The sequence below is a fragment of the Drosophila virilis genome, chromosome 4 (assembly GCF_030788295.1).
Source record: "Drosophila virilis strain 15010-1051.87 chromosome 4, Dvir_AGI_RSII-ME, whole genome shotgun sequence".
NCBI classification, from domain to species: Eukaryota; Metazoa; Arthropoda; class Insecta; order Diptera; family Drosophilidae; genus Drosophila; species Drosophila virilis.
In genome coordinates, this window is record NC_091546.1 from 14,711,021 (window position 1) to 14,737,046 (window position 26,026).

Below are 26,026 nucleotides of genomic sequence, written 5' to 3' on the forward strand. Positions count from 1 at the left end.
CCAAGACACTTGTTGCTTTAGCCAAAGTGCAACGCGGCTACAAGTTCTGGGCTCCTTTTCCCAATGTAACACAACCATGCACCATGCGAGCGACGATTGCCCCAGGGCTGGCATTAGCATTACGACAACGATTACGTGGATGTGGATATGGCAAACGGCGCTTTACAGTTTTACAGCAAGCACGTGAACGTCATCGGAACGAACCGTGGCGTAAGGCACAACTAAACAGCATTTGGGTCCATTACACGTTTCAGCACCAGCTGAATTTGACATACGGGTGAGGGGGGCAGGGGTTGGGTGGACCTAGTTGCTTTTTACGGCCGTGTCCGGCGGCTGGCAACAACTCCTGCTCTGGTGCTGCGTCATCGTCGGCGTCGTCGTCGCCAGCTGCGTGCACAAAAGTAACAAAATGTACTGAATGTCAACAGGCTCGCAGCAGCAAGCAGAGCGTCGATTTTACATTACAATCGCTGTACAATCGACGCTCGGTCTCTGTACACGCTCATTGCGCGCTCGTTTGCCTTGCTGCCTCCCACCACGCCTCTGGCCTACTCCTCGCACTTCACAGTGTGCGCTCTGTTTGTGTCTGTCTGTCTATGTGTGTGTGTGTGTGTCTGTGTTTGTATTCGCCGCGTTACTTGCGCGCGTGCTCCCCACTCCACCCAACCGCACACACAGATAAGTAATAACGGCTCCACTCTCCACTGACGCAGTTGTTTTTTTCTTCTCGTTATGTACTTTTTGTTCTTTCATCGCAGCGCCCCTTTTAGCGGGGCCTTTGCTCTCGTTTGCTTTATCACTCATGACGCTGTTTTAAAGCCTTTGCTCATCGCTTACATGTTTGTGTGAGTGTGTGAGCACACCAACACACACACACACACACACATACGTAGAACTGCACTCAACTGAGCCGCAAAATTGCAAATGCATTGTACAGTCTTGCAGTCAGTCGACGTTTGGACGTCAGCGAAGCAGCTTGGGGCCGCATGTAATTAAGCAAATACACATTAACCGCTATTAACTGCAGTTATTTTATATATAGAAGGACAGCTGTCTTGGGCGGGCAACTCATTTCGCCGCATAATTTTTTTTTTTTTTAAATATGGAATGCAAAGTCGTATGTTAGATGATATAATTTTATTTATTTTTTTCATCTATAGATATCTATAGATATCAATGCCTGTCGAATGATACTATTTATTCGCTTGGGTTAACATTTATTTAAATACTTAACTCGCCAAAAGTTGTATATGTATAATATATATGTATATATATAGTTGAAAACTGTAGGTAAATGTTGCACATGATATGTTGCTGATATGTAAGAGACATACGTAGAGGTATTATACCTCAGAGAACTTAGCCTAGAGATATGTGCAGGATTGCACTGATATGCATCGTTTGTCGGGACTTATGGATCTAGGAGTTACGACTTGGCTAGAATTCTGCCAATATACGAGATATTATACCTCGAGAACTTAAGCTAGAGATATGTAAAGGATCTATGTCGTTTGTCGGGACTTATGGGTCTAGGAGTTACGACTTAGCTAGAATTCTGCTAATATACTTATGCCATAGTGTGCGATCGACTTGATATGCCCGGTTGTGGCTGGGATTGGGGCTTTCTCCCTTTACTACTTATCACAGTTCAACAAAGTACCGGGAATGGAATCCGGCGCCCATCTAGAACTCGTTTGCCTTGGCTGGCGGGCCGAAGGAGGCGGCGCAGGCCTCCTTGAAGTTGGTGGCGTTCAGTGGCGCGAAGTAGTCCTCGTGCAGGAAGCGTATGATGTTCTCGATCGGACAGAGATCGGCCTTGTTGCCGCGACTGTCGCGCGTCACCCGCAGGCTCTTGCCGCCCTCGCAGAAATCGATTTGCTGGGTGACATCGCGTCCATTGTGCACGACACGGAAATAGTAGTCCGTGTGCGCCTCGCTGCGGTACACCTCGAAGGCCAGCCGGGAGGCATAGGCAATGGTCTGGCCGTGATCGCTGAGGATGCCCAAGGCAGCCGTCAGATATTGCAGGGTGCAATCGTGGCCGGAGTAGAGCACAAACTTGGTGCGATCCCCGGATATCATCTTGAGCATGTAGCCCACAATGTGCCGGATCATGCCGTAGGCGCGGAGCAGTCCCGAACGCTTGTAGTAGACATGTCGCGCGGTGCGCAGCGATAGCTCGTCGGCAAAGGACATCAACGCATCCACGTGTGATGCCTCCACGCAGCCGGCGCGCTCGTCATTTGGCGCAGCGGCCGCCGCCTCCAGTTGCTCCTCCTCCGCCGGCTCTAGGGGTGGCATCAAATTGGCCACCGTCTCATCCTGGTCAATGTTGATGACATCCACCAGCTCCGGATTGTGGGCGCGAGTGCTCAGCGTCTGGCTGACATTGCGCCGGCGACAGGGCAGGGCGGCATCATGGCAGAGCACGGTCAACATGGCATCCACCACCTCGAAGGGATTCGTGACGCCGCCCTCCGTCGCCGTGTGCTGCAGCAGCGTGCCGCCGATCCACTGCATCACGGCGAGCACGTCGGCGCGACGCAGCAGTTGGCGTTCGGCCAGCTGCATCAAGCGCTTGCGCAGCACCAGCGTCTGGGCGCAGCTGCAGTCGCCGAAGCAGAAGGCCATGCTGTGCGACTCGCGCACATTCAGCCCCAGCCACTTGTCCGCCGGCAGCAGGGCAAAGAGCAGCGCCAGCGCCGACTGAAAGGTGCGTCGATATCGTGTCGTGAACACAACCACCTCATCCGAGTTGAGCAGCGTATGCGGCGTCGTGTCCACGGATCCACGCAGCGCATTCGGCTTCAGCAGCAGCCCCAACGGATGCGCATAGATCTGGTGCATGATGTCGCCCACGTGCAGCAATTGGGCAATCCCTCTGCGAAAGGGATATTGGAAGTGCGACTGAAAGCCTTCTATATATACATATATATGTATATCCTAATATGATCAATCATTGAGAGTGGCTGATTGATAGAGTGATTGGTGCGCTGGCTGACTGACTGATTGATTGACAGTGTAAAATAGATTGATTGACTGAAGTATTGATTGATTGACTGTCTGATTGATAGACAGAGTACAATTGATTGATTGACTGAGTGATTGATTTGCTGATTGATTGGTTGACAGAGTGACTGATTGATAGTGATTGATGCACTTGCTGACTGACAGAGTAAAGTTGATTGATTGACTGAGTGACTGATTGGTTGACGGTCTGATTGATTGATTGATAGAGCGATTGATGCGTCAGCTAACTAACTGATTGACAGAATGAAAATGAATGATTGGCTGAGTGACTGATTTGCAGATTGATTGACTGCTTGATTGACAGAGTGACTGATTGGCTGACTGACTGACGGATTGAGGACCCAACTGATTGATAGACTTACTGGTTAGGTGACTGATGGATTGACAATGTGATGATTTGGTGACTGACTGTTTGATTGATAAACTGCCTAATTGATTGATTGAAGGAGTGACTTATTTGCTGGCTGACAGACTGATTGATACGTTAACTGACTAAATGCATGACGAATCGTTGAACAACCTAATTGATTGAATGACTGATTGATTGGCCACAAAGTCACACGACTTACTTGTATGTTAGCTGGCCAAGTGGACAGCCGCGTTCCGTGGCAGGCAGCAGCGGAAAGCCATGAAATGGACCCACCTTGCTCCAGTACATGTGATTTGAGCCCGAGGCGGAGCTGCTGGAGTTATGCAGAAAGCTTCGATATCTGCCGGCATAAGATTAAGGTCAATGGGCATCAGCAGCAGCAGCAGCAGACATAAGCCACATGTGGCCACTCACCTGTTGACCAGACTGTCGCCATCGGCGGGCACACCACAATTGATGCCATTGGCATGCACATGGGACATGGCGCCGCGATCCCCATGCCGGATGACTAGGAGCACACCCTGTAGCTTCCAGCCCTCCAGTATGCCGCCATCGTCCATGCGTGTCAACTGTGACAGCGATGCGCAGCGTTCCCGATATCTGGCAAAACGCTGTGCGCTGGAGGTGTCAATAGCACCATTCCCACCGCCAGAGCTGGCAGTGCCTATGCCAGGACCATAGACACCGCCGCCGCCACTGCCCGGACTGCTATTGTGCTCAACGTTGCCCATGTAGCGATACATGCCTGTCGAGAAAGAAAGCTTGGGTGAGCCCTTGTGAGCTGGCCGGGATTGGGCAGTAACTTACCCGCTATCAGTAGAAAGATCCAAATGCTGAGAAACATGTAGCAGTAGAAGGTGCGATGCTGCGTGGTTAAACGCGTCAGCTCCTTGAGCAGCAGCTTCATGATTCACCCGACTCCGAGCAGTGGCGGCGACCACACATATAAATGTGCTTGTAGTCCTGTTTAAATATACTGTTATTCTGGCTGGGCACACTGGAGGGCTCTACGGTTCGCTGTTAGCTGGATATGAATCCTATAAATCCACAACTTAAGGCCAATTGTGTGCAAGAAAACAAAAAGCAACCACGTTTGGCAACTGTCAAACAGTTACGTGGAGCGTAACCCATTGAGGAGCATGCGCAGTGGCCACGCGTTGGGAAACAGCTGTTGGTGGAGCATCTGGGTTCAGTTCTCATGCGTTCTTTAATCACAACACGTAAAACATTCGAAATACATTCAAGTGCGGGTTAAATATGCGTATAATGATGGCCAGAAGCGTTTCTAACGTGGCCTTACAAATATATAAATAGGCGTATGTGTATAGATCGGAGATCATATAATAGATATATATATATATATATTTTAGATGATTGGGTGGGCTCTCTATTCCTGTGTGGCAGCCAGAGCCAGCACGGTGAAACGCACATCGTCGGGATCGCGTGCCATGAACTCCTTGCACACCTTGGCAGCATCTAGCACAAAAGTCTCATCCGAGGTCTTGCCATGACTGATTGGGTACGACTTGCGTCCGTCTAGCTCGTACAGAGTATTCTCCTTGTTGACCAGTGCAATGAAATGGTGAACAACGGTTTCATAGGCACCGGCATCGGTTTGTCCCTCTTGGGCCAGCATCTGATGGTCTTCGGTAAAGGCGTTGTCCTGCTCTAGAGCCTGGCCGCGTTCCTCGGGCGATAGGTTGGCGCCCTTCTCCAAGAAATTCTTCAAAACGCCGGCGGCTATTTCGATGCTGTGGATTATATTTATAGATGAGCGTGCATATTATGGATTTATGTATATCTAATCTCTTACTCCTTATTATTGGCCACACTGTGGATGAGGGCAACGGTGCCGCAGGCGTTGTGGGTGAACTGTTTCATGTAAAAGAGATCTTTTGGATATTTTTCCGGCTCAGCAGCAGCCTTGATGCGCTCGTGCTCTTCAGCGCGATGTTTTTCATACTGCAAGCACACGCACACACACAACCACACCCACACAAATACACATTAGAAAAATGAAATGAATGAATGGCGAAATCGTTGGACCTACAGCCTCGCTAATGGGGAAGAGCAAGATGAGGGACTTCACGGGACGCGGCAGCATTGCCAGCAGTTCTTCGTCCAGGCCGATGACGTCAGTCACAGACCAGGCCGACGACACGCCCAGCTTATGTATGTATTTGGTCAGCACCTGGAATGGGACACGGACATCATGGCGTCTTTTTTAATATGCCAATTGGAAATAAAATCGAATTTTGCCAAGCAACAGCAACAACAAATTACAAGCTTTTTTTCATACATTGTTAACTGTTAACAAGATTAGTAAAGATAACCACTTACCTCCGGGTTGGATTCCAATGGTGTCCAGATCGACATTTTTAAAAAATTTAATTTACTTGCAGCGCTTTACGACAAACTTCGAACGAATGTATTTTAGAAATGTCTGACAATGATTACCGGCACTTTTTTGACACTTTGAGTAAAAGTGTGTGTGTGTGCTATCGATTGACCGCCGATTAGTATCGATAATCGGGATAGTCTCTAGCACGAACCTTGCACGGAACCAGTTTGCAGCTGCTGGCTTCGATTTTGGCAACATGTTTTCGGCACCGGAATCAAATATTCATTTATGCATTTACTTATTATTGTACGCACAAATCCAAAGAATTTTGAGAAAGTATATAAAGTCTTTATTTCATTGCTTAACATTGAAAATAGACATAAATAACTGAAGAAATTGCTATACTTGGAGCTTTTTCAAGTTTAAATTTAAAATTTGCCGCCAATTGATCATTTTAATAGAGGTGAGCGATAGGTTGGAACGATTCTATAAAATCGATAATCGGTAGCTGTCAGCTGTTTGAATTGCTTTTGACTTCTCGTTTGCATTTCGGTTTTTGGCAAAATTTAGAACATGTTTAAATTTCTTAAAAAAATAGGATAAATTGATGGATACATTGAATAATAATCAAGTGCTAACGACGATAATGGATTTGTTAAACACTTCTTTAACGCCAGTGCGCTGTAAGTGTTGAAATTCACCAGCTGAGCATGGCTTTTATTTAACTTTGTTTCATTAAGTTGTTGACAGCCAGCGCATGCAATCTCCAGTCAAGCACGATGCCAATTTGGCCAGCTGCAAGGCTCGCCTGGAAGCATTAGTTGCCGATCTGCAAAGTAATTACGCCAAATGGCAAATAGCCCAACAACGCGGCACCGCGCTGTGCTACGCCATCGAGGCCCGAAAGACGCGTTGCTATGATAACGCGAATGCCGAGGCCGGCTACTATCCGGAAGATCTGGTCAAGCCCTGCGATAAGTTGGCCATTATTACGTCGATCTTTGTTGATATTTTCACAAACACCCGCGAGATTTTACGACAATTGCGTGCATTAACCCTGCTCGCGGGCGTTGCCTCGAATGTGATCTTTTACCGTACCTGGAAGCTAACACAGTTTGTATCCTTCACCGAGGACCTACTTAAGCGATACAAGCAGGAGTCACTGGTGAAACAGCATGTAATGCGTAGGTTGACTGACAATCGCTCTATATATATATATACATATAAGTCCCATATCTTGTTATTGAACACCAACAGAAAACATAGCGCACAGCACTTGCCGGGGCAAACTAATCTCGTACACCACGGCCTGGGAGTTCCCCGAACATGTTGATGCCTATGTGAACTTGGTGTTTCTGCTGCTCGCCGAGGAGGTCAGACGAAAGTGAGTGGCCATTCTTGATTGAAAGCGCAGTTAAATCTGCTTTGAATATATTATTGTAAATTTTAAATGTTATGTTAAATTTTGTATTAAAAGATTTCAACTTTAAGCTTAAACATATTCGAGTTTTAGTTAAATAACATTACACTTTTTGTGCCTTATAGAGTCTTCCTTAATACTAAAGGGTTACAATGATTTTAACTATGAGATTTCAAAGTGCATGCTTACCAAAGAAAGCATATATATATTCGAAGTCTTAGAGATTACCTTAAAAAGTGGAAATGTTTTTGTTATTTCAAATGGAATGTGCTTATAGTCTAGTAATTTCTAGAGCAGAATTTTCTGCAAATACAAAAGAATGTTTTAGATTTTAACTGAAATATTCTCGAGACTTGGACTGTTGCTGCGCTTCGACCACCACCATAACCAAGCACAAGCCGTGCCCAGCGCAATGGCCGTGTAGTACAATATCTTAACATTTCGCTGCAAGGAACAGGACATTAATAAAAAAATAAAATAAGTTTTGTTTGTAATTGGAGTGCACCTCTTTTGCCGGCATCGAACTGCCTTCCTCGCTCTTTCGATTGGCATCGCTGGCCAGCTGCTCCAGCTTACGCAAATCCTTGCTCAGCTCATCCGAGATCGCTTGCACGCTGTTCAGGGCCTCCAGCGCGAAGCGGCTGGCATAGCGTTTATCGCCCACGACCACATCCTCGGGCGGCAGCACCTGCAGCTTGTAGTTGGTGGCGGCCAGGGAGGAGCGCAGGTACATGATGTGATTGGATGCATTGGCAATGATCTGATTGTTGTAGCTCTGCGCTGCGTTTTGGTTGCAAATGTATTCGTAGCTGGGATCTTGGTTGGGCAACAGTGCAAACATTTTAAGGAATTTACTGCGTTCATTTTGCGCTGCAAATCCGAACAGCTTCAGATCTTCGTCCGTCAGCGAAGCCAAGTCACGATAACTAATGTTCTCCTCGAGCAGCTTGTCGACATTGTCGTTCGATGTGGACAACAGTGTCGTTATGGCCTCGCGCTCCCTGTGCGGATTTGGCTTCACCTTTCCCTGCATCCACGGGCGTCTCTCGTAGCCGAGAAATGCGCTGTCCAGATCTTGTTGCTCCGTGTGTGTCTGGAAGTTCTTGCTGGCACCAAACTGCACCGCAGGCGGCACATTCGTTGAAAACAATGGCACATTTTCCGCGGACATATTTAAATAATTTGATTTTCCTTAAGCCCAATGGCAAATTGTTGCTATTTAAATCTACAGGTATATCGATATGTAATTAATATCGATGAGTTGCCGAGCTATCGTTTGAGTGTTTACCGCAATTTCAGCTTTGTTATTGCAGAGCGAAAGAGATAGCGATTTAACTATGGATTTTCTCTTCCACACATATCCTTATTTTATTTCAAAATTAGTATTTCTATAACATTGCAATTAACAAATTATTTACAAAGAATCTAGTCTAGTTATCTTTTTTATCAGTATTCGCCGCTTGCCTGTAAATTGGAGTACTGGATGTTGCAGCTTCCTGAAGTTTTTGCATGAACAGAGCTTTCTTTTTATCGTCCGCATTGTATTGACCTGGTGAACCGGATGCTTTAATGCGCTCAATCTTCTCTGCACTGGGCTCTGTCAGCAGCATTAAACCATAGCCAATGCCACCGAAGCCAACCAGCCATAGCACGGACTTGACATAAGGATTGCTAGCCATTCTTAATTGGACTTCAAATGTTACTCTTTCTTCTGGAATTGCGCAGTTGCGGAGCTCCAGTAATTGGCGTCTATGTCGCGCACCTTGCTGTCGCCCACAATCTCTCCAATTTTATAATAATACTCAAGTGCGAAGGGATACTTCTCGTTGATGTACCGGCGAAAATCTTTGGTTGAGAAACGTAAACGTTCAGCGGAAAGCTTATATAAAGCACACAGTGACACTCACCTTGGTCTGTGTTCATACGGTAGTAGAGACCGTAGCTAGCGGCGAAACAGACGGCTTCCAGCACGAATAGTGTCTTGGCGCTACCCTTGATGAATCTCCAAATAGCTGGTTTAGGCGTCTTCGGCAACATCACAAACTAAAACAAACGTAAAAACAAACGTGTATATTACAAAACAGAAGAACAACAATTGCTTACGAAGTAACAAGCATGTCTGGTGCAATAGTATCGATACACCAAATTAAATGTTTAAGGCATCGATATATCAACAGGTTACAAGGTCGGGAAGGTTTCGTCGCAAATAACTAAAAAAAGTTGAATTGGTAATATTACTAAAATACAGTGTTGTGATGAATGTGTTGGTATAAAGAAAAAAATTAACCATAAAAATAATTTATTTATATTTAAGCTCATATTAATTAGAAATATTTGAGCATGACTGCAAAGTAGATAGCAATAATGACGTAAAAGCGCAAATCGAAAACGATGATGCAGCCGTCGTCTTCTAATTTCGATAACTCTTGTGCTATCGATATCGCCACACAGCTGCAATACGTAACAAGCCACAAAAAAAATAAAATCTGAACGTGCCGCTTTCAACGCAATCGCAGCAGCAGCAGCGGCCTACAAATTAAAAGGCAGCGTGCCGTCGCAGAGCTATATAAACGGGGAGCCACAGCGCAGTTGCCACAAACGTGCACGAGCCGAGCAAGTGACAACAACAGCAGCGTGATTTTCAAACACAGCCACAACTTCGACAAGAAAACAAACCCAAATACCGGTACTTTGAAGAACTGTAAACAAGAACAGCCCAAAACTTGAACTCAAAAAAATAGAAAAAAAAACAAAATGCAGTCGATGACAAGACAGACGCTGCGGGCAATGCCGCAGATGGGCAAACAAGGTGTGTGTGTGTGTGTGTGTGCAAAGTGTTATCCGAGACCAAAATTAAATTGTTACATTTGTTATATATATATATATTCTCTTAAACAGTGAGCTATCTATCGACGAGCAGCGCCTGGCAGTCGGCAGCTGGTGAAATTAAGGAGCCAAAAACACCATCCGAAAAGCTGATGGCCTTTCAGAAGAAATTGCGCGCCAAGACGCCGCTGGGCAAATTGGACGAGTTCTCACGCCATCCGTACCAGGAGAAGGAGCCACTCAAGCCCTGGCCGAACCAAACAAATCCGTACACAGGCGAAATTGGCGGACCCGCTGGACCGGAGCCCACACGCTACGGCGACTGGGAGCGCAAGGGTCGCGTCTCCGACTTCTAGTCCAGCACAAATCTGTGCCTTAGTACGTAGTTAGGTTCCTTTTCAAATGTTTAGATTTAAGTTTTAAAAGAAAAACAAATTGTATACTCGACGCATAATTATTAATATGTAAAATGTAGAAATAGTTATTAAAAAAAACACACACACGTATTTAAAAGAAAACTTGAAATTCAAATTGTTGTCGGCTCCATTAGCTCAAGGATCAGGCGCTCGCTGAGCGCCCACAATTGCTGCTGCAGTGCCGCACACTTGGACAGCTTGCTGGGCTCACAGAAGTAACAGTTATTGAAGTACAGACCCGACAGGCCAGTCAACTCGTTCGCCGTCGCGCAGTAGATGCTCGTGGCGGCGGCTTGTTGCTGCGTTTTAAAAGAATGTCCAGTGAAAGTCATCCCCAGGTTAACTTAATGGCATCTACTCACCAGGGATTTGGTAAAGGGTCGCACAATGGCAAACAGCAGGCGATAAAACCAATAATTGCGCGACAGTTGCGTCGAAACCATGTTGCCAGGATGCAGCGAGAAGACAGAAATGCCGCGTTGCCGCCAGCGCTGATTGCAGTGAGGATATTTTTGGATAATTGGGTCACTTGTTGGTTAAATATGCTAAATATAAATATGCCGAGCGTGACTCACCTGTGCCAGCTCCTGGGCAAACAAGACATTGCACAGCTTGGCATTGTTGTAGGCCATCATGCTCCAATATTTCTCTGCTGGCGGCGATAAGTGCTGCAGCGTTAGATTCTCCACTGGCAGATTGGCAAATCTGCAGGCGAAGGGAGCGAGGGGGGGGGGGGGTTAAGAAATTCAAGTTTAATTTAAGACGCAATTGCTGTTTGTTGTATGTGGTCCCTTTTTGCATATTTGGTTTGTTTTGTTTTTGCTGTACATAACAGGCTTACGGCATATGCGTACAGTGAAAGCTCCTCCAATGAGCCCCATTCTTATCGTTGGACGTTCACCCTATACGCTAGCCTTTCATTTATTTTTGTAAAAGAAAAAAAACAGCTGTTTAACTATTCCCGGAAAAAATGTGGCAAAAAGTGAACTCCAAAAGGAATCTTTCGAGAATTTATTTTTATCTCTTCATGGAGCAAATAAAGACTGAAACTGCGTTTGTTCGCTTAAAGCGAGCTTTCACTGTACTTGTATACAATGTAGCATCATCCAGTCGAACCCAAACTGGACTTTGCACCCACCGGCCGGACGCAAACGAGTCTTGATTGGCTTTGTCGTTCTTGTTGTTGTTTTTGTTGTTGTTTTGTTTGTGCGGCGGCGGCGTTCAGTCTTCGTTAATGAGATGCAAGACTCAAACCATGAACAAAAGTTCAGGCCATGCCTGTGACTAAGGCGCCTACATGCCGCAACAATAAACTGCGCCCTAGAACAACGACAACAAAGCGGTTTGTACAAAAAAAAAAAAACAATGCACAGTGTAAATAATTTACGCTTTACATTTACACAGAACCAGAAATTGTAGCGCATGCGCAAGTCGTAAATGCCGTCAATTTTGAACGTTACAAATCGAAGCGCGCAATTTTATGGACTTTGAATTTGTTTTTATATTATTGCCGTCCTAGTTGAATCAAATGCGTATGTATTTAGCTACATACATATACATACATGTATGTATGTGTGTATGCATATGTATGCATGTCTAGTGTTGCAAAAAATATGCAAAATCGTTTTATCCGTTTTATTTGGATATGTTCAACGCATGATAAATGTACTTCCACTGCGTCTGCAAAATGCATAAATTCTATATGTATTTATTATTCATTTAGATTTCTCTTAAGTTAGCATTTAATTTCGAATTTTCATTCATTTCCCATGCAAGCAATAAGAAGAAGAAGAGAACATGACGTCCTCCATGCAACGACCGCCTATCAAGCATTGCTTGGTATTCTGACCCCAATAGAAACTCAGCGTCATTCATCAAACAGACAATTTTGGTCGCATAAGTCAGCGTATATACATATGTATGTATGGGTGTGCATGTATATGTGTGCTTGAACGTGTGCGATTGCTGTTGGTATACATGACTTTTAGTGAGTACACGATTTGGCGCACGCGACTGTTGCTGCATGCTTCCACGAGATACAGATACAACAAAACAGAGGCAAGAGATGTTGTACGTGCTGGAAATAACGAACGCAGAAGAAGCAAGACCAATACAGCTGCAAAAACCACCTCCAACATTAAACAACTTCACTTCAATTACGTTTTATGCCTCGTTTCGTCGCTTCACGCGAGTTTCGTTGATTTATTCGTGTGTGTGTGCGCGCGCGCGTGTGTTTGTGTGTGTGTGCGTAGCATAGTGCGGCTACAAACAGTTGGCCATCTGTTAAATTATGCCTGTGTACCACTGTGCTTGTGCGCAGCACGTGAATTGAATGTATGTGTGTGCCTTCAGCTGATATCGCAACGCGTGCGTGTATGTGTGCATGCACACAAACATGTAAACAAACTTCAGCAGCCGCGGTGGTGTACGCTTGCATTTGCCTAAGATCAACAATTTTAAGCACCGAAACCACTTAACAGGTAATTATTATGTAAAAACCGTTAGCTACACTATTAAAGCTACTTTAAACACATTAACTGCAATGCACACTAAAAATATGCCATATGAAAAAGTACTAGTCGCATTTCTATTGGCCAGGCACATTTGTGACGTAGTTATTATTTCAATGTGTGCGTTGTGTGCGCAGTAAATGTGTAAACAAATCTAATCTCAAAACGGAGTTCAATTGCGTTTTGCCTTGAAGTCGAGATTAAACCGAATTTCCAACAAACACAAACCTAAACAAATGCCGCAAGGTCAAAATTTGAAGAGCTAGCAAAGGCTTAAAGCATCAAACTGACCTTGAAATAAGAAATTATACTATATAAAATAAATATTATTAAATAACCTATTCCCCTTGCTAAATATCAAACTAGACTATCGCTTACAAGTATTTCGGTATGTACGCATTGCGTACTATTTATAGTTTAGTCACAATTGCGTCGACGCCAACGCAAAGAAAACACAGACGCGCGCCGGACCAAAGTCCAAGCGATAAGTGCAATAAACTTGCTAAAAAGAAATAATGCCAAATGCAGTTGGATTATAAGCAACAGTGGCGGTCATTATAATGTAGCTGGTGCCAAATGCCGGTTAAAATTCAAATACAGTGACAGTCCTAACATAGACCTAGTGACGATAAGCAATGCTGCTGTTACAATACGAATACAGTGGTGGCCGCTAAAGTATACCTAGTGCCGGTTGGACACGCTTGCGTTAAATATACCCTTGCTCAGCTGTGCTTACCTGTGCGATTCGGAGGAAAGCACCACAATGCGCGTCCTGTGATCAAACAGCGCCTCCAATTGCAGCGTTAGATAGAAATGGGATAAATGCGATACTTGGAATGTTGTCTCGAGTCCATCGACAGTTTTGGTATGGGGCAAAGCAAAGACGCCGGCATTCAGTATGAGATAGTCAATGTGGCTGCAAAGTTAGAGAAATAAATCAACTAAGATCAGCGCCCATAATTAAACAGTCGATGCCACACACCTGAAGCTCTGCTTGATCTGCTCTACAAACTTCTGCACGTTGCGCAGCGAACCCAAATCCAGGGCGAATGAACGACACCTGGCACGTGCTGCTGGTCGCTCCAGGGCAATGCGTTCGATGGCCTCCGCGGCCGATGCCAGATTACGGCAGGCAAGGATAATTTCACAACCGTGCAGGGCCAGTGAGCGCGCCGTTTCGTAGCCAATGCCACAGTTGGCACCCGTTATAAGCGCCACACGGCCATGCAAATCCTTGCCATGCAGCACCTGCAGCGCTGTGCTGCATGAGTCGAAACGCTGACGCACTTGCGCCACATTCAACGTGGGCTCTTCGACAGCAAATGCCAGTCGTGGATCAATATTGGTGCGCTGTTTCGTTTCCTTGTTGTGGAACATGAAACGTTTGCTTTGCTCATCGTAGTATTTCTCCCAGCCCAGCGGCAGCTCGCCGGTAATGCGTTTGGAGCGTCCAGTTCGCGGATGAGTCCATTGTGAGGTTTTGCTCTGTTGACTGCAACGGGACAGGTGTTATGTCTCCCTTGAAGCTGGTGATTCGGGGGGTACATACTTGACATAGCACACAACGCCATCGTCGGTGGCACGCTCCTCCCAGCCTGGCGGCAGCTCGTCCTCAGAATCAGAGTCGGGTAGCGACATCATTTTGATTTTATTACGGGTAATAAATACAACAGTCTTTTAAAGATGTAAACTAATAACAGCTGTTGTTCAGGGCTGGCTGTTAGATTTTTGCCATTCACAGTGCTTGCAAATGTTATCGATACATTAATCGCCATTTTAAGCTATCGATATATGGCGGTTATGTTCAAATGGAAAAGTTTTTAAGAGGGGGGGGGGGGGGGCGGGGGCATTTGCCATGGATTTGGGAAGGTTAAAACGAAATTGAAAGTGTGTTTTAATGTCTTTTTATTAATCTTATTAAGTTTAAGGCTCATTTACATATGTACACTAATTAGATTGTTTAACATATTTATAGTTATATATTTACTAACAATCTTATAATGGAAATTTTATAAATACATGCACAGGCTTAGTTATTAATGCTAACTACTTAAGTTGCTAATTATGAAAGTTACTTAGGTCTCTAGTTTTTACGCTCTGCACTGGCGGCTTTGACTGTGGGCGGCTCATTGATCAGGCCGTAGAATAATGGAAGCTTTGTCAGATCGTGACGCACCAGCAGCATGAATGGCGTCTCGGCGCGGAAAACCACCTCGGGACCAGACTTTTTCAGAATAGCAGCCGATGCAGCGGCCGCCTCGGTGCCCTGTTCATTGACCACAAAGTCAACCTTGTGCAAAATATCGGAAACAATGAGATCGGAGGGCGGAGTTGGGCCTTGCACTGACATCGCCGCCTGCCGCTGTGCCACCAGGTTCCGCAAGCTGGCCAAGCCATCCGCATGGCTGCGATCCGTTGCCACTGGCGCAGCAGCTGCTGCCGGCTGATTTGTGCCTATCAATGAAAGATCGCTTTGCACGGGATTGAAGATGCCGCCGATGCCCATGCGTTCGAGCAGGCTGTGCAGCTTGAAGGATTCGGTTATGTGCAGTTTGGGGAATGCTATAATTATGGATCGTCTGCTCATCTGGCCAATCATGTGCTCAATGGCATCCGCACTAAGTCTTTGCTGCAGTTGCGCCAGCTCCACCACAGATGAACGCATCGGCTGTATAACGTACATGGTGGTGAGATTACCATGATACGGCAGACCAATAATGCGACAATTCAGCTGCGGATCCTCATAGTAGGGAAAGGCGCCGGCACCGACCATCATCTCCACCGGCAGCACGGGCTGGTTGCCCTCGCCATTCGGATAGAATTCCTCCACTTTGGTCGCGCCGCCAATAAAATCAATTTCCCACATGGCCTTAAAGTACAAAGCATTGGCCATTATAATGCGTGTGTCCTGTGGCAAATCATCTGTCAGAATATTCTCGATTTTGCCCTTCGTGTGCTGTTCCACCCACGAGTTGATGTTATATTTCGATATGGCTGGACTACGCTGAAAGTCGAGCGTCTGCAGATCCGATTTGTAGATTTCCATGATCGCTTGTCTGTAAAAAGAAAAATTTAAATTGATATTCATTTCATTTCCTTCAAAACAAAGGGTATCCATACGCATACCAGACTCTGATTTAAGTTTCGTGACTTCTTTAAATTTCAAGTATATTTGAATATTCTTCCATTATGTAGAAATCATTCATGATTTCACATATTAACAGTTAGCCCGAGTTCTGCTTTAAAAACTATCGATTCTTATCGATATTTAGTTATCGAAAATAAGACAAGATAAGACCTTTTGCTCTGTGTCCGTTTATATATGGAAATTACAGTTTGAGGACTATAGGATAGAAATATTACTAAGAACCATCTTTAAAGAGCCTTCTTTATGCTTAAGTAGAAAAAAAGAACAATTTATTATTGTTCACAGATCGCAATAAACGATAAGCACCCAAGTCACAGTTTTAGTAAGACTGCCTAAGGCGTACAGTTTGAGAGCCACTTTGCCCATAACTAAAGCAAGGCTTTTCAAACTGTTCTTGGCTATCTTTCTGACTGCGAATAGAGCATTACGCAGTCGATAAAGCGCGATCACGCGTTTCAACCGACATCTATGCACGTTTGTCAGTTAAACAATTATTTATAGAAAAACTGGAACTATGTGAATTGCTGGTATTTCCATGCATACTCAAATCGCTCTCAATAGAATATATATGGCTCACCTGTAATCTGGATTTAAGCTGTAGCCGTACTGCAGGAACAGGCCGTTGGCCACATGCACCTCCTGCGGCGCGTTCCGGTTGCGCGGATAGGTGCGCAGGCTGCGCCGGATGCTGTTGCTGTGCCACGCGTCCAGCTGGCGATGCGGCGAGGTCGTCTGCCTGGTTGGCTGCTGCACATCCTGCAGCATGAGCCCGAACTGTTCGTGCAGCTTAACCATGTCGCTTTGGCCAAATACGGCTATCAGTTCCGTATAGCTGCGACCTTTGGCGCCCAGCAGCAGCAGCGCCAGCGCGGACATAATGCTCAGCGGTGAGAATACGGTTGTTTTCCGATTACTGCTGTTAATCTGCTTGGACAGATTTTGCGCGAAGGTCAAAATATGCCGTGCAATATCATCCGAGGCGGCCACATCCACATAGCCCGCACTCGAATCCAAGCGCGAACCGGAATCGGAACCCGCACTGTAGCTATAGCTGGGACTAGCATATTCAGCGGGCGCTGACAAACTGGCGACAAGGCCAGGCGACAACAGTGGCGGCAGCGTCGAGTGTGCATTATAGTATTTCTGCACCAGGGCCTGATTCTCCTGGTTGCGTATATCGCGGAATAGCTCTAGGTCGGAATTTCCCATGGAAAACAGGCAGGCGAAGGCCAGCAGGCCGCCGCACAACGAACGCAACATTTTCTAAATTTATGCTTATCTTCAGTTACGACTTTTTTTCACCCTATATATATATATATGTATATATAGTAAGTGTGTGTGTGTGTGTGTGTGTGTACACTGAGTGAACGCGCACGCGATGTTAACGCCTTTAAAGCTGCTGTTAAACTGAGCTTGTCACGCTTCGCGCACCTCAATTTATAAGTTGATGCGAAAAATAAAACTCGTTATCAACAACAAGTGCGATCCCAAGCCGACAAACCGCCCCTCCCCCCGTCCAGCCCCTTCGCACTGCCCCATCTGCCACAGACAATGCTCAGCTGGCAACGCTCTCTGTTCTCGCCCATTGATGACAAACCATTGCATTGGCGTTTAAAGTAAAAAAAAAAAAAAAATGAAAAAAAAAAAAAACAAATACATAGCTGCTGGGTAATACCCCATTATTGTTTACATGGCCTGCACTGAGATTTCTTAATGGTTGATCCAATTACGTATCGGGTCTAATAAGCGTTCTGTATAGTATAGGCTCTCTCTCTCTCTCAGGCTCTCTCAACTGTTATTTTAACATAAAATCCTCTCTCGGCGAAGATTCGCTTGTGCGGATATGTTTTCACAGTCGATACCCACACAAAAAGGGTCCACTGACTTTCTGCACAGGCTTGGAACAGTTGGTTATTTTTTTGGCTTTTGATTTATTTTTATTTTAAACAACTTTAATTTTAAGCTTATATGAACATTTACAAATCTACTGAGTCTAAGAAAGTTAGTAGAAAGCATCTTACGTAATTACTTCATTAATGGATCTTCTATATGTACACTATTTTCAATTATCAATAAAACCCTTTTGCTCTAAATCGATAAGTATCGATACAGATTATATCATAGTATCAAAATCGATAACAGATGTTATCCTTGTAACAAACTCGATAAGTATCGATAAGGATTATATACTAAGATACAAATCGATACGTATCGATACAGATTATATCCTAGTAACAAACTCGATAAGTATCGATAAGAATTATATGCTAAGATACAAATCGATACGTATCGATACAGACTATATCCTGGGGCAGGCAAAGCTCGCATCAAGCATCAACAGAAATTCGATGTTGTTTACAGGGTATCCACTAGTCGGTCGGCTATTTGCTTTTCAGCTGTTTCACGCTCTTGAACTTCTTTCAATGCGGTCAGAATGCTAATGCTTGTCGCTCTCTGCTTTTTTTTCGGACCTTAACTGTTTGAGCAAATATTTACAGATATTAATATTCATGGGCTATTCGTGTAGATTCTACAAAAATTTTGGCGTTGACAATGCACAGGATGGCATTATATATATTGATTTATTGGCTTTACGTACAAGACAAGAGATTTGTCATTTACCGCTTGGGGTTTACTGGGAAAGTTGGCTTGCCTCAGCTTTTGTGATAATGCGGGTGTTTTCCCCTTTCGCAAAGAAACAAATATATAGTTCTTTTGCATACGTTACGTAGATGCTAATCCGTAATCTATGGCTGGTAAATTTACGAAATCGATTTCTAAGATTTTCAATTTTAAACTTTTTTTGAATAAGTCATACTTTATAATATTCATTTTGTTTTCCATTTCGTTTCGTTCAGCTAATTAATCAAAATTTGACAGGTCTGACGGGTTACGTATTAAAATGTGTAAATTAATCATTTATAAAGCAGATCTTTCTACTAAACAAAGTATTGTTGCCCGCTCTTGATGCCAAATCAATGAGATTTGACCAAGTTGTGGGGCTGGGAAATTTTTATCTATGTCTCTATATAGCATATTTTAAATGAATTAGCTGCCAAATTGCTTGAATTCAAATGTGTGCATGTAATTATGTATGTATGTATGTATGTATGTATGTGTGTGTGTGTGTGTGTGTGTGCATATATGTATGTATGCATGCATATAAATTGTCTTCTATACCTAAAGCAGATCGAATTGTCTTGTTGCGCGGCAAGAATACGTATTTATTAAAAGCTGCCCTCCTCCTCGATTCTCAAAAATGTAAGTAAGGCTTGCAAATTTTCGCCTGTGAATAAGGCGCAGGCGGCTTCAATGCTGGAAGCTGAGGAGCCGGTGGAGCAAGGCGGAGGAGCACTAAGAGGGCGGAGCAGGAGGCGTCTGTTTGTAGGTATGTATGTATGTATGTATTTATGTATGTACATATGTATGTAACTATGTAAGTATGTATGCATGTTTGTATGTATTTATGTTATAAAATGTATAACTAAAAGCTTAGTTCTTTCACATATTTATATTCTCAAACGAAAAATAAAAACCAGTTGGATTTCGTTTGCATCTATAAAAGCCATTTATTTGTTTGTTGGATAAACAGATTTTAGAATATGACAATAAACGTTATTTATTATTAAATACTTTCGGCATGGCTCGAAATAAACTTTTCTATACCGTCTACCAAGTCCAGTAAACGTTGTCGATTTTTTGAAAGCCCAGCTTTTCAAACATTTTTCGCGATGGGGTGTTTTCCGTGACAACAGGTGCCAGGACCTCGTCGCCCATTTCAGAGATTTTCTTGGATAGGTAACGCACCATCAAACTGCCCAGGCCGAGGCGCTTATGGGATTCGAGGACCTGCAGCAAGCCCAGCGAACCAATTGGCAATCTAAAACAGAAACATAAGGCTTAAGATATCTATACGTAAATCTGTACCAAGTATCTTTTGAACCAGTTTAAGTCCGGAATCAAAATTGTTCATTGCATGAACCAGGCTAAAAAACAGTCGAACCTAAATCTGAACTGAACCATTTTTTGATCATTTCATTCTTTTCTGCTTATGTTCAATTCAAGCCTGTCAAATGTGGTAAATTTTCAACAATAAATTAACTATTTTATTTACAAATGCCCGTTGTACTGAAAATATAGCAAATCTTACTTATTTTCATATGCAAGAGCAGGGCTACATTTAATATTTTTCCAAAGTTTGTATCCATTAAAAATAATTAGATAAATGAAATGATTGGGTACAAAGTTGTCATTATGTTTTCTGGTTGGATTTTTGGTTCAAAAGTTGTTTAAAGTTTGATTCAAGTTGAAATTCCAGCATTGAGCCGGTTCAGCTCAATTACGATGTGAACCAAAGTTCGCGAACCGAACCGAACCAAACCGAACAACCTTACATTTTGCTAGCTTTGCAGCTTTGATGCGTGGTGATATTGAAGCGAAACTCACCTCAAGCACCAGGCTATCAATTTGCCTTGCTCGTCATAGGCGCCCACCGAAACGTTGTGGATTATTAACAGTTTGACAAACTCCACGGAGCCGGCGGAACGATGTGGCCAGATTTCATTTACGGTTGGAGCATCTTCTAAGCACAAGCCGCGCAGCTCAATTCCAGCAGGTGGCCTTCAAAATACAAGTGTTTATGTAATAACCAAATGGACTACAATTAACTAACTTACTCCGTCGAAAAGGTAGCCACCAGCTCTTTGCTGGCACTGTACCAAGCTGTCTGCGTGGTTTCTTGCCGTAAGTTCGGCAATTGCTTGCGGCAGATCTCTACGGCGGGCAGAAGACGCTGCGCATAGGCAGCGAACAAGTATGTCTCCTCGGGCTTGGCTGTCAAACAGAGCAGCGCATTGGTCAAGCGATCCAGGTTCGAGCTCAGCGTATTGAAAGAGACTTCTTTGTGGAACGCCAAGTGTTTCTACAAAACACACGTCGCATTACATACTTCATACTTTTCTCTGAGCTGCATACGTACAATCATTAGGAAAGTGCCATCATTTTGCCAGTCGCCGTCCAGCGAGAAGCACTTAACATCAGTTTTGTCGCCATTGGCCAACCAAGTAATATGGGTTTTTATTAAATAATATCCATTTGATTCCGTCTTTTTACACTCATAGAGTTCGAGTAAAGTTTTCCACTCGCTTGGCGCTATCTCAACCAGAGTATGGGATTTATATTGCAGCTGCGACATGTCCGACTCGCCGAAAGGCTGTAACACAACTGCCTCAATCTAAGCATTTCGTACATATGTAAAGCTGTTTATGTACATATGTATGCGTTGATAAGCTTGTATATGTGTGTGTGTGGGTGTGCTATTTAACAGCTGGCACGATTATTTTAACATTGCACAAAGGTTCTGTAAAGAACAACGAAAATCTGCCTGGCTTTATGGCTTGATTAAAACTATATGATTTGATAAGGCCTTTAGTTAGATTAAATGCCCTAGTCAAAAATTTGATATTCATTTGCTTTCTTTATTACTTTTCATTCAATTCTCTTATGCTTTGAGCTTCATTTTATATATTTTTAATATCATTAATACTTCTTGCTTATATGCATTTTTGCGCTACTTTGTGCAACAATTTTATAATTTGGGATTTATAAATTTTATCAAATATTTAATTGTAGCTCGATCAGGACGCGGGCACAACAGCCCAATATATATCTTGGATATGCTTAAATCCCAGCTTATCAAACAATTTTCTAGATATTTCATTGTCGAAGACAATTGTGGCCAGAACCTCGGCGCCGGTTGCTGCAATTTCCTGAGCCATAAAACGCACCAACAACGAGGCCAGTCCGCGACGTCTGTGCGGGGGCAGAACATACAAATTACTTAGGCTGCCGTGTGAAGATCTGCGAAAGAGAACCAGGTATTAGTAGGTAAATAAACATATATGTACTAATCGAGATTACCTTAAGCACCAGCCCAGCAGCTGTCCCTCGCTGTCGAAGGCACCTGCGCTGATATTATGCTGTATGAGATTTCTTATCAACAACAAAGAGTCATTCGAGCAATAAGGCCAGTGGGCATCCACTGCGGCAGCATGTTTTATGTGCAAGGAACCCAATTTGATGTCTGAAATTGGGCTAATCAAAAATGTCAACAAACAAGAATTCTTATAAGCAGTATTTACTTACCCCAGATCAAGTTGTTTGATTTCCGAATGTGGCAAATGATATACAAGTGTTCCTTGATGTTCCAGTTGGCCTAAGCTCAAACCTTTGCCCAGCCAATATTGTTCGACAACGTGTTTGAAGCGAATTTCATAACCGCAAAACAAATGTCTCTTATTTAGTTGCCAAGAACTGAGCAACAATTGCAGCTGGTCCAAAGATTCGCCCAGTGTATTCAAGTGAATCTCCGCCTTGTTGCCAAAACTGTGCTGTGATACATAAATATTTAAAAATATAATATAAAAATAAATAAAAACCTATTTACAACTAGCAAAAAGCTGCCATGTTTCGGCCAATTGGCGTCTGTCACATAAATTTCTACATTTTCACCACACTCTGACAAACAGATAAAACTGTTAATTAAGTCGTAACCCGTTAGATTCGTACGATCGCTTTGATACAAATCTCTCAGCAGCCTCCACTGATCGCGAGCGATTGCCAACATTTTTATGATTGAGTGCTTAAGAGAAACTCGCTTTAATATAAATTAACAGACCGAACACGTTCGAGGCGTAACGCAACTGCAACTGCAACGAGGTTCGACTCAGTAATTCTCTCATATTCCATTTCAATGCGCCGCACACGTCAATTCGCCGCCCTGTCCAATTCGCCGATTCTTAAGCAGCAGCAGCTTTGTTATCGATAATTTGTGATTTGAAGGAAGTTTTTAAAGCCCGCGTATTTAAATGTAAATAATTAACACCATGTACAAGTTTGCTGATCACAATAAGATTTATTAAGCTACCAAGTGCTCTGAAATTATTCTGTGCCCGCCAGCCCAGAGCTATTCTTGGTGTTATATAAATGTCTCGCTTAAATGCATATTTAAAAACTAATTGGTTTTGAGTTGCATAACTTTCGATCAATAAGCCGGCACCGTGGTAAAATATATGTTGTCAATGAGCTTGAATCCCAGCTTTTCGAAAAATATTTGCGATATCCTATTGCCAAACGCAATTGTGGCCAAAACCTCAGCGCCTGTTGCTGCAATTTCTTGAGCCATAAAACGCACCATCAACGAGGCCAGTCCAAGACGTCTGTAAGGGGGCAGGACATGCAAATTGCTAAGGCCGCCTTGCGAGGATCTGTCAATGGAAATCATTTGTAAGTGAGTGTAAACGTACTATTTCAAATTATTACCTCAAGCACCAAGCCAACAACTGGCCGTCCCTATCGAATGCGCCCACGCTGATATAATTTCTAATGCGATCGCTTATCAATGCTAGGGAATCGTCTGAACGGTGGGGCCAGTGCTCATCCACTTGAGATGCATGTTTGATGTCCAGGGGACCGAAACTGATATCTGCAATTAAGCTGAAAAGCTTGTAAGTAAATTATAAAATATCATCGCGAACAGTATTTCATCTTACCGGCAATCAAATGGTTGAATCGCCGATTGTGGCAAATAATAGACAAATGTTTCTAAATGCTCCAGCTTCTTTAGCTTCAAACACCTTTCCACACAATATTTGTCCACAATATTTCTCAAAAGATGTCTATAGCCGCAAAACCAATGTCTGCTGTTTAATTTCAAGGAACTGAGCAGCGCTTGCAGTTCCAACAAAGATCCATTTAGCGTATTGAAGAAAACGTCTGCCTTGTCATTCGAATTGTGCTGTAATGTAATTTATAATTAATAAATACAAAGCGCATATGGTTAATAATACTAACAATTAGCACAAAACTTCCGTGCTCCAGCCAATTGTCGTTTGTTGTATAAATTTTCACATATTCTGCCTGATCCGGCCAGTAAATATAGTTATTAATTAAATCATAGCCCGTCAGACTTGTACGATCGTTTCGATACAAATCTCTCAGCAGCGTCCAATCATCGCGAACTAATTCCAACATTTTAAATAGTAATTTCTCTTCAAAAACATATGATTAATTGTTAGAACGAAACGCTTGCTCCAGCGATTACGAACTGATTCTAAAATGGCAAATTGTTTTTCAAAAACCGCTTATGCAATTATTTACTATGTACGGCGTGTATATTAAATAAGTTCCCTTTTTCGAATTGTCGCAACAGTAACAGAAATCACAGCCTCACAATTGGGAGAGTCCAGTCCGCATACTTTCTCAGAGAACATTTTTGTTGCGGATCGTACGAAAGGGAAGCACTTATGAAAGTACATCTGCAATGCTATTAATATTCATCTGGCGACCAACGAGAGTGACCGTGACCCAGGCAAATTTGCTGGCGTCAAATTTATGAGTCTCCATCGATTATTCAAAGCTCTTCAAAAGAAACCGTGCCAAAAGTGAAGAACTCTCAGCATATGACAATGGTTGGTAAAAGTTCTCTTTCCATATTGCAGGTGCGTATTCACAGTTTTATTTTTTAGTCTGTTGTTTATCCGCTTATGTGAAGGCAACTATAACTTTCTAGCCAGTCCAGTAGACGTTGTCGATTTTCTGAAAGCCTAGCTTCTCAAACAATCTCCGCGACGGCGTGTTTTCCGTGACAACAGGTGCCAAGACCTCGTCGCCCAATTCAGAAATTTTGCTCGATAAAACGCGCACCATCAAGCTGCCCAAGCCGAGACGCCTGTGAGAGTCCATGACTTGCAGCAAGCCCAGCGCACCAATTGGCAATCTGCAAAGGGCATCAATTAGATACAAGCTTTATTTAGTTAACTGGCAATTAGATTACCTTAAGCACCAGGCTAACAATTTTCCATAGGCATCATAGGCACCAATTGAAACATTGTACTCTATCAGACGCTTGACAAACTGCACAGAATCCTTGGAGCCATAGGGCCAGTTCCCATTTACAATGGCAGCATCGGCAGTATTCAAGCTGCGCAACTGGATTCCAGCAGGTGGCCTTAAAGCACAGAATCGTCAATGGATACTACAATGGATAATTTATGGCTTTTATAATCATACTCCGTTGAGAAGGTAGCAACAAGCTCTTTGCTGGCTTTATACCAAGCTGTTTGCGTTGTTTGCAGCTGTCGGTTGGCACATTTTCTGATGTAGGCATCGACCGCGGGCACAAGACGCTGGCTATAATCATGGAGTAGATATTCCACAGCTCCAGATGGCAAACAGAGCAGCGCCTTGGTCAAACGCTCTAGGCTTTCGCTGAGGGTATTAAAGAACACCATTTTTCGCTGGCTTCCATTGCCAACCTATAAAATAAAGAATAACAATTAGTATCATGTGGAGTCGGATATATTTTCTAGCAAAATACTCTGCACACTTATCGAGTCTGTTTTTATGTACAATCATTAGAAAAGTGCCGTCGGTTTGCCAGTCCCCGTTTAGTGATAAACATTGAATATCCAAATCGGGTTCTTTGCCCTGCCATTTGATGTAATTGCTTATTAACGGATATCCAGAAGATTCCGTTTTTTTGTTCGCATAGAGATTGAGTAAAATGCACCATTCACTGGGCGCTATCTCAATAAGTGAATCACAGTTAATATCCAATTGCTCCGACATGTCTGCGCTAATTAACAACTGAGTTTAACAATAAATTTCATGAATTAAAATGCTCAGTGAATTTTCAGAAGCAGGTTTTTGCGGTTTAATGTAAGAAAACAATTGCAATTAACAGTAACTGATATTCAGCGTTGCCAACTGTTGATGATCATAGCTAGCAGAAATGGCTGATGTAAATAATCGCACTTAACATCATTTGTGTTATGGTTTTGCAGCAACTTAGATTCAGCGCTGCCAACTGCCGAAGATTATATCGAACAACAAAAATGTTGCTATAAATATCAACATTCACACTAGGAACTCGGCTAAAAAATGGTTGAAACTTTCTCGTTCTATTA

At 43.4% G+C, this 26,026-nt stretch overlaps 13 protein-coding genes across 18 annotated transcripts; 2 read left to right on the forward strand and 11 right to left on the reverse strand.

Annotated features, from left to right (window-relative positions):
* Window positions 1-1,148: 1,148 nt before the first annotated feature.
* Window positions 1,149-4,466, reverse strand: LOC6628460 (2-phosphoxylose phosphatase 1). Its single transcript, XM_002051796.4, has 4 exons — window positions 4,208-4,466; window positions 3,815-4,145; window positions 3,600-3,740; window positions 1,149-2,881 (listed from the first exon to the last, which is right to left on the reverse strand). The coding sequence occupies exons 1-4, from the start codon at window positions 4,305-4,307 to the stop codon at window positions 1,684-1,686; spliced, it is 1,770 nt and encodes a 589-aa protein (XP_002051832.1). The 5' UTR covers window positions 4,308-4,466; the 3' UTR covers window positions 1,149-1,683.
* Window positions 4,467-4,588: 122 nt separating this feature from the next.
* Window positions 4,589-5,896, reverse strand: Uch (Ubiquitin carboxyl-terminal hydrolase). Its single transcript, XM_002051795.4, has 4 exons — window positions 5,741-5,896; window positions 5,451-5,591; window positions 5,214-5,362; window positions 4,589-5,151 (listed from the first exon to the last, which is right to left on the reverse strand). Exons 1-4 carry the CDS (start codon window positions 5,774-5,776, stop codon window positions 4,788-4,790), a joined length of 690 nt encoding a protein of 229 aa, XP_002051831.1. The 5' UTR covers window positions 5,777-5,896; the 3' UTR covers window positions 4,589-4,787.
* A 367-nt stretch (window positions 5,897-6,263) lies between these two features.
* Window positions 6,264-7,238, forward strand: LOC6628458 (uncharacterized). Its single transcript, XM_002051794.4, has 3 exons — window positions 6,264-6,424; window positions 6,482-6,925; window positions 6,999-7,238. The coding sequence occupies exons 1-3, from the start codon at window positions 6,349-6,351 to the stop codon at window positions 7,127-7,129; spliced, it is 651 nt and encodes a 216-aa protein (XP_002051830.2). The 5' UTR covers window positions 6,264-6,348; the 3' UTR covers window positions 7,130-7,238.
* On the reverse strand, window positions 6,289-8,403 carry daed (daedalus). The gene is made up of 2 exons (XM_002051793.4): window positions 7,667-8,403; window positions 6,289-7,605 (listed from the first exon to the last, which is right to left on the reverse strand). Exons 1-2 carry the CDS (start codon window positions 8,330-8,332, stop codon window positions 7,486-7,488), a joined length of 786 nt encoding a protein of 261 aa, XP_002051829.1. The 5' UTR covers window positions 8,333-8,403; the 3' UTR covers window positions 6,289-7,485.
* An 88-nt stretch (window positions 8,404-8,491) lies between these two features.
* LOC6628456 (uncharacterized) lies at window positions 8,492-8,840 on the reverse strand. Its single transcript, XM_002051792.4, has one exon. It carries the CDS (start codon window positions 8,838-8,840, stop codon window positions 8,592-8,594), a length of 249 nt encoding a protein of 82 aa, XP_002051828.1. The 3' UTR covers window positions 8,492-8,591.
* A 20-nt stretch (window positions 8,841-8,860) lies between these two features.
* LOC6628455 (protein CEBPZOS) lies at window positions 8,861-9,368 on the reverse strand. The gene is made up of 3 exons (XM_002051791.4): window positions 9,265-9,368; window positions 9,069-9,204; window positions 8,861-9,006 (listed from the first exon to the last, which is right to left on the reverse strand). The coding sequence occupies exons 2-3, from the start codon at window positions 9,196-9,198 to the stop codon at window positions 8,861-8,863; spliced, it is 276 nt and encodes a 91-aa protein (XP_002051827.1). The 5' UTR covers window positions 9,199-9,204; window positions 9,265-9,368.
* Window positions 9,369-9,737: 369 nt separating this feature from the next.
* Sirup (Starvation-upregulated protein) lies at window positions 9,738-10,505 on the forward strand. Its single transcript, XM_002051790.4, has 2 exons — window positions 9,738-9,970; window positions 10,060-10,505. Exons 1-2 carry the CDS (start codon window positions 9,916-9,918, stop codon window positions 10,341-10,343), a joined length of 339 nt encoding a protein of 112 aa, XP_002051826.1. The 5' UTR covers window positions 9,738-9,915; the 3' UTR covers window positions 10,344-10,505.
* On the reverse strand, window positions 9,811-14,621 carry Wwox (WW domain-containing oxidoreductase). The gene is made up of 6 exons (XM_002051789.4): window positions 14,463-14,621; window positions 13,896-14,405; window positions 13,650-13,829; window positions 10,979-11,108; window positions 10,766-10,894; window positions 9,811-10,702 (listed from the first exon to the last, which is right to left on the reverse strand). Exons 1-6 carry the CDS (start codon window positions 14,552-14,554, stop codon window positions 10,514-10,516), a joined length of 1,230 nt encoding a protein of 409 aa, XP_002051825.1. The 5' UTR covers window positions 14,555-14,621; the 3' UTR covers window positions 9,811-10,513.
* Window positions 14,622-14,801: 180 nt separating this feature from the next.
* On the reverse strand, window positions 14,802-17,450 carry Spn28Dc (Serpin 28Dc). The gene is made up of 2 exons (XM_002051788.4): window positions 16,639-17,450; window positions 14,802-15,969 (listed from the first exon to the last, which is right to left on the reverse strand). The coding sequence occupies exons 1-2, from the start codon at window positions 17,319-17,321 to the stop codon at window positions 14,997-14,999; spliced, it is 1,656 nt and encodes a 551-aa protein (XP_002051824.1). The 5' UTR covers window positions 17,322-17,450; the 3' UTR covers window positions 14,802-14,996.
* Window positions 17,451-19,605: 2,155 nt separating this feature from the next.
* On the reverse strand, window positions 19,606-21,287 carry LOC6628667 (uncharacterized). Its single transcript, XM_002051787.4, has 4 exons — window positions 21,040-21,287; window positions 20,738-20,982; window positions 20,508-20,681; window positions 19,606-19,941 (listed from the first exon to the last, which is right to left on the reverse strand). Exons 1-4 carry the CDS (start codon window positions 21,253-21,255, stop codon window positions 19,731-19,733), a joined length of 846 nt encoding a protein of 281 aa, XP_002051823.1. The 5' UTR covers window positions 21,256-21,287; the 3' UTR covers window positions 19,606-19,730.
* Window positions 21,288-21,520: 233 nt separating this feature from the next.
* Window positions 21,521-22,701, reverse strand: Glyat (Glycine N-acyltransferase). 3 transcript variants are annotated; one of them, XR_011416788.1, is made up of 4 exons: window positions 22,507-22,697; window positions 22,206-22,450; window positions 21,981-22,143; window positions 21,521-21,920 (listed from the first exon to the last, which is right to left on the reverse strand). XR_011416788.1 is itself a non-coding variant. In XM_002051786.4 (4 exons), exons 1-4 carry the CDS (start codon window positions 22,684-22,686, stop codon window positions 21,698-21,700), a joined length of 822 nt encoding a protein of 273 aa, XP_002051822.2. In that variant the 5' UTR covers window positions 22,687-22,701; the 3' UTR covers window positions 21,521-21,697. The 3 variants fall into 3 exon arrangements, 1 of the variants encoding a protein (XP_002051822.2); XM_002051786.4 differs by having other exon boundaries at window positions 21,981-22,154; window positions 22,507-22,701; XR_004304737.2 differs by having other exon boundaries at window positions 21,523-21,920; window positions 21,981-22,154; window positions 22,629-22,698.
* Window positions 22,702-22,954: 253 nt separating this feature from the next.
* On the reverse strand, window positions 22,955-24,420 carry LOC26530500 (uncharacterized). Of its 2 annotated transcripts, none has more exons than XM_032438644.2 (4): window positions 23,913-24,420; window positions 23,612-23,856; window positions 23,382-23,555; window positions 22,955-23,326 (listed from the first exon to the last, which is right to left on the reverse strand). In XM_032438644.2, exons 1-4 carry the CDS (start codon window positions 24,090-24,092, stop codon window positions 23,104-23,106), a joined length of 822 nt encoding a protein of 273 aa, XP_032294535.1. In that variant the 5' UTR covers window positions 24,093-24,420; the 3' UTR covers window positions 22,955-23,103. The 2 variants fall into 2 exon arrangements, 1 of the variants encoding a protein (XP_032294535.1); XR_011416787.1 differs by having other exon boundaries at window positions 23,194-23,326; window positions 23,382-23,544.
* A 133-nt stretch (window positions 24,421-24,553) lies between these two features.
* LOC26531524 (uncharacterized) lies at window positions 24,554-25,973 on the reverse strand. 3 transcript variants are annotated; one of them, XM_015173461.3, is made up of 4 exons: window positions 25,470-25,973; window positions 25,131-25,375; window positions 24,895-25,068; window positions 24,554-24,837 (listed from the first exon to the last, which is right to left on the reverse strand). In XM_015173461.3, exons 1-4 carry the CDS (start codon window positions 25,686-25,688, stop codon window positions 24,627-24,629), a joined length of 849 nt encoding a protein of 282 aa, XP_015028947.1. In that variant the 5' UTR covers window positions 25,689-25,973; the 3' UTR covers window positions 24,554-24,626. The 3 variants fall into 3 exon arrangements, with proteins under 3 accessions (XP_015028947.1, XP_015028945.1, XP_015028946.1); XM_015173459.3 differs by having other exon boundaries at window positions 25,447-25,607; XM_015173460.3 differs by lacking the exon at window positions 24,554-24,837 and having other exon boundaries at window positions 24,935-25,095; window positions 25,173-25,375.
* Between the last annotated feature and the right edge of the window lie 53 nt (window positions 25,974-26,026).